Source organism: Sparassis crispa (genome assembly GCF_003851025.1).
Source record: "Sparassis crispa DNA, contig_000010F, whole genome shotgun sequence".
NCBI classification, from domain to species: Eukaryota; Fungi; Basidiomycota; class Agaricomycetes; order Polyporales; family Sparassidaceae; genus Sparassis; species Sparassis crispa.
In genome coordinates, this window is record NW_020939758.1 from 1046014 (window position 1) to 1057931 (window position 11918).

Genomic DNA, 11918 nt, shown 5'->3' on the forward strand with positions numbered 1-11918 from the left:
CGGGGGACAATGCCAACGCTGGCGGCGTAACAAGCGCGGCCGGACCAACGCATCAGAATGGACGGTGGTCGACTGCTCTGGACGCGCAGACATCAATTTTGGTGTGTCTGCTTCATCACCTATACGACAAATCGGCGGTAAGGAGGAGCCTCGGAGGACAGGTGCACGAAAACGAGGAGAATCCCACGTCGGTAAAATAAGGCAGTATTTCAATGATGGGCATCATGATGTACTAGCACGAGGTGATTTAATCCAGCCGCAGTGTGGCAGGCCGACAGACGTAATTCTCGAAGAATTGTAAGTAAAAGATTTGAGCAAATTAAAGTCGGAAGAATTCACGAACATTATGCGATGGGCCAACTCGGACGCCACTGCTTACTAATAGACACGTAGGGTCACGTGCACAGTGACGTCATTTTCGTGTAGGCTACTTGTACTCATACAACGTGTCATATATTATCTGAACACACTGGGCGCTGTACCCCATTCGAGCTGCGATTCAATCTAAAGGATATTGCTGGCAAGTCTCCACTTCATGTAGCGCACTTGTCCTTAGTGTTGCTTACCCAGATATTTCTGACACTTATAGCACACCCCTTAGAAAACTCCATGCAGCTCCTGGTAATTATTCCAGATGATTCCTGCCTGCACTGAGATGTAATAAACATAGGTTGGTTAGACCGTGAGGCTATGGTACTCTGGCGAATGACTTGTGTTAGCTTCATTCTCCGCGAACGACGGAGACGATAGACCTCTCTAACTTAATTCCAAACAAAGACTGATGTCCTGCCATTACGGCCACAGAACGTAGTCGGTGGATGCTTCGGCAACGTGCTTTGTAGATCCGGTAAATGCTGGCAAAAATCTGCGAGCACAAACTCCATAACCATTTCCCCCCGCTTCTGTCGGAGTGGACGGCATCCTTCCGCTATTTCCGAAGGTACCGCCGATCCTAGGATTTCTACCAGGGATGATCGCTCGAACCGGAGAGGCCACTATTTCTGGATTGTAACCTCGCCCATATGTCCCGTCTCACTGGTGAGTTCTCCTTTCAGTTCCTGACAACGTACTGTCAGCTTGTTACATCGGCAAGCTCAACTTCGTGCAGACTCTGATTCGCGGCAACGCATCAAACGGTCTTTTCTTTGTCGTTTCACCACTTCGCCCCCGCCTTGCGCGTATGTGGTGACCACTCTGGCTACTTATCCTATTTTCCTCTCCCTTGTGCTTACTGCTGCAGACCATGGGCCCCACAGATAGCTAGGCACGAAGACAATCTCGATTAAATGGACGTGAAGTTCTCTGGATTGTCTGCATTGCTTTTTCCGTTCTTCTGAAGCTGGGCGAGTACTTCACTAGGGTTAGAATGCCAACCCTGCACTGCTAATCAATGTGCGTTATATGCACTGATGCACTGGAATGACACTGCAGACTTAGTCCAGACTTATTCAACGTGGTTACATCCTACCCTCAGAGTTATGTCGCCCGTGCAAAAGATACAATAGCCGCCGCATCTGCGACTTCAAATGGGGACAGCGTGGTCAAATTCGCCGGTAACCATTTCCTTTGCAACATCTGGCCCATGCAAGATTGGTGTCGCAAGGCATGCTCTAAGGCCATCACGGCATCTACCAGAAGATATAGTCCACTACCTCCCCATACAGCGTCTCTACAAATCTTTCAGGGGCAAGACTCTTTGGTTCTATTGTCGCACCATCTTTGAGCTTGGAACTCACATATCAAAATAGTTTCGGACAGCGGCTTCGACCTCCGGAGGCTACTTCCAATGCAAGGCAGCGCCGACGAATCTCTTGAAGCGATTACCCTTCGGCCTTCGCGAATGAGATACCTGCCATCATTGCGCCCCCATCTATTGGTGAGCCTACGTTAATGGTAATATACAACGGACATAACATCGTCCAAGATGCTGAACTCCGGGCACATGTCCCACAGAGATTAGCACAATTCTTCCCGCTCGGGATGCAGCCGCCCGCCTCCAGGCGGTCAATGTCAAAGGTACATTTTCTCGTATGTGCTTTTGCGTTGTCAAGATGAATGAATTTGTATTTGCCTTCGTGAAATAGAGAGAACGCGTTGGATGTCGACGTCCTTGTGATGCAATCTGGTTTAGTGTGTCTACGTAAGTTATCTGAAGTTTTCTGACCTGACAAAGTAGACATGAGATCTCAGGCATGGAACCCAACGCGATATCGCAAACACACCTGTTCTTGACAGGCAGACTCTCGAGTTCGCCATTACTGCGCGGCCGTCCAGATGTTCTCCGCAATATTCGAGTAAGAGGCAGACGGCCTGCCCGCCGCTACTAGTTGTGCCTCGGTAGGGCCTGTGAAATCTTGGTACAACCTTTCCTTGCCAGGGTTTCAACTGGTCACAATAGCACTCTGCTTCTCGTAGAAAATCGGACTCGGAGACGGTGCTCTCGCGCAATATTTCAACCACACGTCATGATCACCTGGCGGATATTAATCGTCCCATATCTCGTCCGCTTGAAGTGCGATAGCGAGACAGCGCCTTCGCGATCGGTAGTAAGTTCCTGACTATCGAGGCTCGAACGGCATTCTCGGGAAAAAGTGAGAAACAGGGTTGCCTTTTATTCCAGTACATAGTCTCTAGAAGATGAAGACCTGTCAAGTATATGTATATGGCTGCGGCGCCGCTACCAACACGTCGTTGACGTGTTCCTCCTGCCACGCGCCTACTACCAGACGCGTATGGTCACATCGTGACGCAACGCGTACCAAGTCACACTCCAAACAGACACCAGGTGCGACCGCTGGTATATAACTTGATGAATCTGGTACATCATTTCATCACAACTACTGTCAGCATGTTTGTGCAGCTCTGTGTCTCGGTATCGTCCCCAACGCTGTGACGGCTGTCACGACTCGTGGACTCCTGGGTAGTACAAAAATATAGGTTTTGTCGTTCCACTGGTGGCTTGCACGGAGACACTGGGAATTTGTAAGAACAGGCGTGTGTTCGACGTACATCAGACATGGTGATAACTTTTTCTCGAATACTGCCTGTGCCATGCACGGCCTGGGCTCTTGGTACCTTCAGAGGAAGAGATGGGATGATCGTTGAGGAAGAATTGCTACAAGAATTTGTCGCTGCAGCTTACGCCGTGCTCTTGCTTGGATCTAAGATACGCTTTCTACCTTCTTTCGAGGCGATCTAACACGCCAGATAAAGCTAATCTCGATATCTCTGTGTATTAGGCACGCGGAGTAGTGATCCCACAGTGGACAATTGTTATCATGTGAATTGCCATCGAAGACCGGAGCCAATGGGGGTATGCTCGTACCGCGAAATGCTAAATCCGATTTTGCCTCCGCGCGATCTTGATCGAGGCGATTCCCCCGTGGTATCTCATACGAAGCAAGGTCAAACCCTATCGAATGTGAGTGCCAATCCTAGGCCCCACATGTATCCGCATGTTTGCTCTGCAGGACTCATGATTGGTATATCTCGCGGCAGCTACGCGAGTCACTGATGCAGTTCATGCAGTAACCCCCATGGGCTTTTGCTCTATGGTGTCTGTCACGCGTGAAGAGGTCCGTTCTCGACTTATCTCCGAACGCGTATCTCATACCCGCACGCACACTGCGGACCGCCACGCCCGCACATGGTAGCTCGTGGACATGCCAATCAAGCTTTTAAATACATTCCTGTCGAGATTCGTTGAATATCTCGGCGACCCGGAGAGGAACATTTGCCGGCAGAGTTCACAATAGACAGATTAAAAATTAAACTTAATCATAGCAGTGCTTACTCCGGTCTAAGGGTGGAGAAGCTCGCTTGGGATGCCGACACGGACAAGCACTATCTATTTCTGGACAGTATGTTCGTGCATATGTCTTGTTCTCTCGATGGTGATTTACTCCATCTGTTCAGGATGATGTACCGCAATCACGTTACTTTGTCGTGTTTGCGACCATGCAGCGATCGGCCATCGAGGCTGTCGTTATTGTTGCATAACGCTATGCCTGGACGCTAACCATTCGCCTTGGCGCTCGAATACCTGGCTCAATACAACTCACGGCGTTGTCCTACTGAAATTTTTGTGCGCTCGCCCGCACCCTTGCAAGTCAGGGATCAATCTGTAGACATCTTCCTAGTATTTTATCGGTAAATGTATAGACAATCTTCGGCAGTTCTTATTTTGACGATTGTGGATGCGTCCGTATGCTGTCGTTCCGCACTGGTTATTCCCCGTCTATTTTGCCGACATACCATGCGTGCTCCACTCTGGCCTGTTATGATACAGCCACCTGGTATAATTCTCGGGGCCACAGCATCCACCGCCATCCTGCAAAGTTAGCAGCACAGAAAACACTTCGGCTGCATCTGTCTGGTCACGTCGAGAACACAATCATCCTCGTGATGTTCCGGGACTGAAGCACCTTCACAACATCTGCAGCGTTAGCAAACCAAGGTAAGCCCACCCCTCGAACACTCGTTCAGACGCTGCCTTCAGCGACCAGTTCAGCAGTCCTGCATCCAGTTCGAACGGAGACTAACTCATTGTGTTCATATTTGTAGAAATCAAGAGCACGTGGGTCTTTCGCACTCAGAGAGAATGGAAGAAGTATACTTCTGAAACTGGGTGAACTTCGTCTACAACCTACGCATTCGGAATCCAAAAACCACTTCGGGTCCAAGATAACGGTCGTTCCATCACTGCATGACAACGGGACCGAAGATCACATTGTAAAATATAGATAATATCAAGTACCGAATTACACCGCGACACGCTTGCTCTGCCCCAGTACACCCTACAAGACGAAGTCAACTTAAACGAACTGCTGGGCCTCAGGGTAGACGGAGATGAATTCTTCCTGGAAGGCGGCACCGCCGTCATGGAGAATGGTCTTCAAGTTGTCGCGCACGGCGGGAGAGACAGCATCAGGGTGGATCTTGAGCCAGTGTGCAGCAATCATCGCGCGGCCGTAGTTCTTGTTGGCGAGCCATTCGCTGAGGAGAAGAACATTAGGCGAGACCATACGATGAGATAATCAGGGAACGCGCACTCGGGCTCGAAGTAATCAAATAGGCCTGAGCCGTCAATGGCAGCCATGAAATCGGCGAGATCGACGGTGATCTTGTGCAGCTGCTCCTGGCGGTCCGCAGGAGGCTCTGTAGTTGCTAACAGCCTATGACAGGACGCGTCAGAATCGAGTGCACAACGAGGTAAGTAACTTAGAATGCGCACTTGTTGAACTCAGACGCGTTGACCATTGCGACAAGCAGCGAGCCCTTCTTGAGGACATTGCCTTCGTGGTTGATCGTAATGTCGGCCTCAGCGGTGACTTCCTGCGAAGTCGTAAGCTCCCCGTTGTGTGAAATATCGAACTGCTGCTGAATTCTCACCTCGTAAGCGACCATGTTGATTCAGATGATACGAGAGGCTGATTTGGATGGGAAGAGTTGTTCTGACCGAGTCGATGCGGCTTGGAGTATCGCTCTCCGTGCCTTTATCCTAGCCTCATCGTGGGCTGGAGCAGTCTATTGCAAACACAAAGATCCTCGGAACACAAGTCCAGCATTTAGAGCCTTGTCGCGGGCGTCGTCAGCAGGCAACCAAGGGGAAGTCCGCAGCCACGGAAGAAAAGCGACGGTTACTTGGAGAGTTTCACGCAGCCACTTCCGCGGCGGGAAGGAGGCTTAGTCAGCAGAGCCTTCCTTGCCAAGTTCCTCCACGGACCAAGGACTTCTCGGAAGGTTAGTATACACTCAAGATGCACGCGTTGTGCGGCAGCTCGCAGGCATATCCCGGCCATCACGAACCTACGCTGAATTCGCCTGATTATCAACGCGCTTGCCGGAGACATGCAGAGGGCTTGCGTCTGCGCGTGCACCAAGACCCTGTTCCCGTTGGCTAAACTCCAGCTCTCTCCCAGCCTATATAAGAGGAGAGCTCCTTGTCCATTCACCCATAGTGCAGTACATCGCAACTTTAAGAATTCCTCTCGACCGCTACCATTCTGCCGACAACAACACACCATGACTTACACCGACCAGGACCTCAACCGCGACATGGGCATCATCAGTGAATTCGCTGCGATCCCCAAGCCCGACGACGTCTTCGTGAGGGTCCAATGGTGCGTATTTCTCCCCTTGATACTGTATTCGTCGAAATCTGACTTGCGTTCCAATCGCGCAGGGAGATGGCACGGACTCACAAATTGATTGTCCGCTACTGGCAACAGATCTACAAGGTGTGCAGTTCAGTCACAACGCTCCTTGAAATCATGTCTGACAGTGAGGCCCAGCAATTCAGTACTTCCGCACCTGTAGACGATGCCGAGAACTACCTCGGTTACGCCGACCACTGGGTGAAGATGGTAAGTGTAACTCCGACGACCTTCCAGCAGACGAGCCTTACGTTATTATAATTCCAGGTGCAAATCCACCACCAGCTTGAAGAAGAGATCCAATTCCCCATGTGGGGTCCCTATCTCGACACGAGCAAGGACCACACACAACACGAAGATCTCCTGGTTCCGCTCAAGCACTTCCAAGAATACCTGTCCGCCATCGCTACAAAGACTGAGCCGTGGTCCGCTACCAAGGCCGAGGAGCACGCCCAGGCGGTTCTCCCGCCCCTGATGCTCCACCTAGTCCATGAACTGCACACGCTCGACCCTGACGCGCTGCGCCGCAGCGGACTCACGGAGGACACGCTACGCGCGGTCGACCGTGCAGTTGGCGAGAAGGCGCGGACGCTGTTCGATATGGCCAAGGACGTTCCTGCTATGCTCACGCATAACGATGGCGCGACTGACTGGCCCCCGGTGCCGTGGCCGATCACGCCCGAGAACAGGATGCCTCTTGAGTTGTACAAGGCGCACGAGGGGTAAGTGATCTGAAGCTTGTTGCATCGACGTTTGCTGAGGATGACATGTGGCAGCTGGTGGAAGTACTCGACAGACCCGCTGAAGGTGTGATTGACGATGCTGAGAATGCTGTCTACTGAAGTTGCGTCCTTGTGCGTGTTGTTCATGTATCACTGTACCCCGTAATTTTGGCCAATCTTCGCATTGGATGTGTGACGACGCAAGTCCGAGTGCCGTTTATCGTTTAGAAGCTGGCTGTGTGCGACAGTGCCCGAAATTTACTGTTAGCTGCTTAATCGTCGCCAGCCAGAACACGGAGTTTACCTAAGAGGTAGGCTGATCAACGCGGAGCGAAGAATTCATGACGTTTATACGTTGCGGTCTTTGCTACTGGCGATTCGGTACAAATTTGCTATCAGAAGTTACTACAAACCAGATTTCTTATCGATCAGCATAGATTTTCGTAACAGTACTGACTGCCGTAACAACAAGACGCGCCGGCCACCTTGTTATCAGCGTTCAACGTTCAACGTTCAACGCCCGCCTGGCTCCACGCCACCCAGTCCGATAAAAGATCAGAGTATTCAAAAAGAGAAACTACATCGGCGCAAAGGCGAAGGTGTGATAAAGTCGAAAAGCTTGTAGTGGCTGAATGTCCTCTGATCTGTTTTTTTGGCGAAGGTCCTGCCAGCAGGCTACTTATGGCACGTCCACGTCACTCTGCAGCTCGTTTCTTGAGAAACTGATGTACATTCAGGATGCGTTCAGAGATAATGAAAATCTGATAAATTGTCGAGCTTCAGGAGTTTGTGAGGAGAGTCATGACAGCCTATCAACGTCACAAGCTAGCTACTTGCTCCACCGAGAGGGCCAGACTCAGATCTTACCTGCCTCTTGATTTTACCCTACAGTCCTCACTTCAATCGTGGTTCCGGAACACGTAAGTACAGTACTCATGTCATACTTGTGCTAAGGGCATTTCTTACCGCTCTCTCAAGAACATCCGAGTCCCCCAGCCTGACATGTCCAAATGTAGATAATATCCCGGTATTCACCAACCTCCGACACCGTTGCAGGAGGTCGCTATATCGATATGACCGACATGCGTTGGTGTCGCACTGCGAATAGGCTAGCGCTTCTGCGATATCGCTTATAAAAGCTACCAGACTGGCGCATCACATCTGAGTCTCATTGCTACAATTCCCCTTCCCGCGAAGAGCCCCCACAGCTGCACGATGACCTACACTGAAGAGGACCTCAACCGCGACATGACCGTCATCACCGAGCTCGGGGCAGACAAAGAACCTGAGGACATCTACATGAAGATCCAATGGTGTGTTCTTCCCGTCTAACTTTACATCTACGATTCTGATGTTTTCTGTCACCCAGGGAAATGGCTAGAGTACACAAGCTGATCGTCCGCCATTGGATACAGATCCACAAGGTGTGAAACTTAGCAGCATCGCTCCTAAAACTTTGACAGATGAACCTTTTCAGCAATTCAATACCTCCGCACCTATAGACGATGCTGAGAATTATTTCGGGTATGCTGGCCACTGGGTGGATATGGCATGATACTTGTCGTGGCAGTGGTAGCGTATCATCCCACACTAACTACTACTCCCCAATGACAGGTTCATCATCACCACTCGTTCGAAGAAGAAATCTCATTTCCCAGATGGGCTCCCAACCTCAGCACGACGACAGAGCAGTCACAGCACAAGGAGCTCATGACTGAACTCTACCGCTTCCAGGAGTACATCGCAGCTGTCACTGCAAAGTCGGAGCCGTGGTCTGCGACAAAAGCCGAAGCGCACGCTCAGGCATTGCTTCCGCCGTTGATGAGCCACCTCGTCGGCGAGCTGCACACTCTCGACCCTGATGCGCTCCGTCGCAGCGGGCTCACAGCGGAGGCCCTGACCGACATTTCGGACGCGGTTATCAAAGCGACCCAGACGTCGCTCGATATGCACAAAGACATCCCGGCATTGCTCCTGCACAATGATGGCGACCTCGACTGGCCGACGACTACGTGGCAGAGGACCGCAGAGTTCACAATGCCGCCTGAGCTGTACAAACCATATGCGGAGTGCGTGTTCCTCCGCTACATCTGCTATTGGTAATAGACTCTCACCGACGTCGGCATTGCGTGATAGCTGGTAGAAGTACGCACCGGCACACCTCAGCATGTGAGGGCTGAGTCTAGTGCCGGCGTCGATGATGCTCACTTCGCCCTTATTTGTGTTGGTCCCGAGTGCATCACAATGCGCGGCCGTATTTGAAGCAACCGACGGATAACTCCTCTTCTGACAATCAACCCTTGTGTATGAAGACGGCCGAAGCAGCGCCGTTTGCGAGCAGTTGAGTACTACGTATACACCGGTAATACTACACTCGCGCGGTGAATATTAAATCTGCGTCATTCCACCAGTCTTCTGTACTTCCACACCTGCCCATTATAGCAGATAGATTGCCTTTTCTGTCGGGTCAGAGTATGGGGCTTGAAGCTTGAAGTTTTGAAGCCTCAGTGGGTCGCAACAGTCACCAGAGAGACCGTAACTTTAATTGTAGGACTACCCATATGAACAAGGTTCTACTCCATTAGGAGAATATGATAGAAGAACTGAACCGTACAACAAAGCCGATTACACCAGCGGCTTGTTGAGCCGCGTGAGTCGTACATATGCATCGGGGAGCTGCACAAATGTGTCCACCTTGACTTTCCACTCGTCGTCCGCGTCCTTCCCGCCTGGCAGGGTCTCGCCTTCGAAGCGGCCAAACATATACACCAACAACGTCTAGCAAGCTCATCGGTCACCTGATGCTTGGAACGAGCATGCGGAAGCCATACCTTGATCATCTTATCCGCGAGGTACTTGCCCAAACATTGGCGGGGACCAAACCCGAACGTAAACAGATGTCTCCTTACATCTTCGCCTGCAAGCGTCTCGAAGCGGTCGGGAAGGAAGAGCTCCGCGTCTGCGCCCCAGAACGGGTCGCGCACGTTTACGGCGACGACGTCTGTGATAACCTTAACGCCTGAGGGAATGACATGTCCGTCGTCGAGTACCTTGTCGACGGTCGCACTCTCGGGCGCGATGAGTGAGGCGACGGGTCGCACGCGCAGGGTCTCGAGTAGCGTGCGGTGAAGGTACGTGTCCGTGCGCCGCACGTAGCCGTCCACGTCGTGCGCGTTTTCGGCGATTTCAGTACGCAGGCGAGCCTGGTGCGCGGAAAGCGTGCAGGTCAGGAGAATAGACCAGGCGACGGCACTTGCAGATACATCGACGTCTGTGATCATGGTGCGCAATGTCAGCGCGAATAGTCATGGCGACCAGAGAGATGACTTACTCGCAAAGAGAGACTCGTCCACAGTATTCAGGAGCTGGAGGAAAGCCGAGGACCACTGAGCACCAGAAGAAGGATACCTCAACGTAAACGTACCTCTTTCTCAGACATGCTCCCGTTTTCCATCGCTTGCCACAAGTGGGTGATGGGATAGTTAGTGTCGCCCTTCACCTTGGCGTAGGCGTCATGGTTGAACTGAAGCCAGTGGTGATGAAATTTCTTCAATGCGCGATTCGTCCTGCACGGGAGAGTATAAGAAGACGACATTGCGAGGACATATGATACAACTCACCGGAGGAAGGGAAGATGTCGAGCTGCTGGGATCATTGACGTGACGTCATTGAAGATGAGCTTGAAGATGTCCGCTAACCATGGAGAACAAGCGAGTGAGGAAACGGCATGACTACTACGTTGGAAATTCTCACAGTGCATGTCAATAAGCTCTTCTAAGGCTTTCTTCTGCTTCACATCGAGCTCCCCAAAGAGGAGCTTCGCAACAAGGAAGAATCCGAACATTTTGAAGTCATTTCCGACGTGGAAGTCGCGCGATATCTGCGCAGGGTTGGGAAGGAGTTGCTTCACGTATTCTACGAACGAGGAGATTAGAAAAAGATAGGCAAAATGAGAGGAAGGAGGTCTATGCACCGTCTCCGTCGCAGATAACGTCAGGGACGAACGTAGACTATTTAACATATAAGCATCGCGTCCATATTGAGAACAGAGGAACCTACAATTGATGCAAAGCTGAAGTGGGGATCAAAATGGCCTCGAAGACGCCGCCATTGACCTTCGCTGATAAAACATAGGACTTATATATCACTTCTGGCAGACGAATTTCGCACACGGACCTAACTAGACCGAGTCTGTAGAGGAGACGAATATCAACAATAAGTGCAAGAATCAACAACTGTTTACGTACCCAAAGCCAAGAATGCTCCTGAAGAGCCATCCACCGTCCGAGTCTCGCGGCTTAATATGCTGATGTGCGTCGCGGTAAAACACCGCGGCGTCCTGCCAGCGAGTGAGCACGCTTGTAGCGCCAAGCACATTGAAGTCAGTATTCGCGCGGGCGCAAGCCTTGCCGGAGATCCACTCACACTTCCAGCTGATCGCCAGACCAGATTCGATAAATATCGCCATACAGTGCCTGCCACTCCTGGCCTTTCTTTCTGCCGCGCAAGAATTTGTCCTCCAATTGGCCTAATCAGGAGATGAGACGCAAACGACGACGACGACGACGGTGAAACCGAGTGGAAACCATACCGAAAGGCCACTTGTAAGCAGGTCCTGGAATGCGGCGCACACCCTTTGAACCTGCGACTCGATCGTGAGGGCCTATGACGAGGTTTCTCAGCGTTGTGTGCAGACTGACACCCTGTAAGTACAATCATGTGATGAGCACTATGATTCCAGCCAGAGACCATGTAGCTTACCTTCAGGAGAAGGGAGAAGGCTACAACGACGGTCAAAATCACAACATTGGAGACGGACACGAGGTTCTTCAAAGACGTATCGCCTTCAATCATCTTCGAGATGTTAAAGAGAATATTAGATACGACAGTAGCACAAGACTAAAGAACAATGGTCTGCAGAAAAAGTTAAACGGGCGTCCTCAGAGAACGACGATCGAAGGGAAGGCGCATACACTAAGAGTTCCTCATGCACCTTCGAAGCGTTATATCAACACAAGGTTGTTCCATGCATCTCAGTGCA

General features: G+C 51.2%; 4 protein-coding genes across 4 annotated transcripts; 2 read left to right on the top strand and 2 right to left on the bottom strand.

The window, feature by feature from the left end:
* Window positions 1–4814: 4814 nt before the first annotated feature.
* Window positions 4815–5406, bottom strand: SCP_1203570 (hypothetical protein; the record flags this gene model as incomplete). The annotated part of the gene is made up of 4 exons (XM_027763239.1): window positions 4815–4995; window positions 5052–5174; window positions 5234–5334; window positions 5392–5406. The coding sequence occupies 4 exons, from the start codon at window positions 5404–5406 to the stop codon at window positions 4815–4817; spliced, it is 420 nt and encodes a 139-aa protein (XP_027619040.1).
* A 618-nt stretch (window positions 5407–6024) lies between these two features.
* Window positions 6025–6968, top strand: SCP_1203580 (hypothetical protein; the record flags this gene model as incomplete). The annotated part of the gene is made up of 5 exons (XM_027763240.1): window positions 6025–6122; window positions 6185–6239; window positions 6294–6365; window positions 6423–6877; window positions 6932–6968. The coding sequence occupies 5 exons, from the start codon at window positions 6025–6027 to the stop codon at window positions 6966–6968; spliced, it is 717 nt and encodes a 238-aa protein (XP_027619041.1).
* A 1124-nt stretch (window positions 6969–8092) lies between these two features.
* On the top strand, window positions 8093–8980 carry SCP_1203590 (hypothetical protein; the record flags this gene model as incomplete). Its single annotated transcript, XM_027763241.1, has 4 exons — window positions 8093–8190; window positions 8247–8301; window positions 8355–8417; window positions 8492–8980. The coding sequence occupies 4 exons, from the start codon at window positions 8093–8095 to the stop codon at window positions 8978–8980; spliced, it is 705 nt and encodes a 234-aa protein (XP_027619042.1).
* Window positions 8981–9502: 522 nt separating this feature from the next.
* Window positions 9503–11731, bottom strand: SCP_1203600 (Cytochrome P450 monooxygenase gliC; the record flags this gene model as incomplete). The annotated part of the gene is made up of 13 exons (XM_027763242.1): window positions 9503–9655; window positions 9709–10148; window positions 10209–10242; window positions 10302–10443; window positions 10498–10570; window positions 10631–10792; window positions 10851–10887; window positions 10937–10997; window positions 11054–11068; window positions 11125–11235; window positions 11303–11405; window positions 11469–11580; window positions 11639–11731. 13 exons carry the CDS (start codon window positions 11729–11731, stop codon window positions 9503–9505), a joined length of 1536 nt encoding a protein of 511 aa, XP_027619043.1.
* Between the last annotated feature and the right edge of the window lie 187 nt (window positions 11732–11918).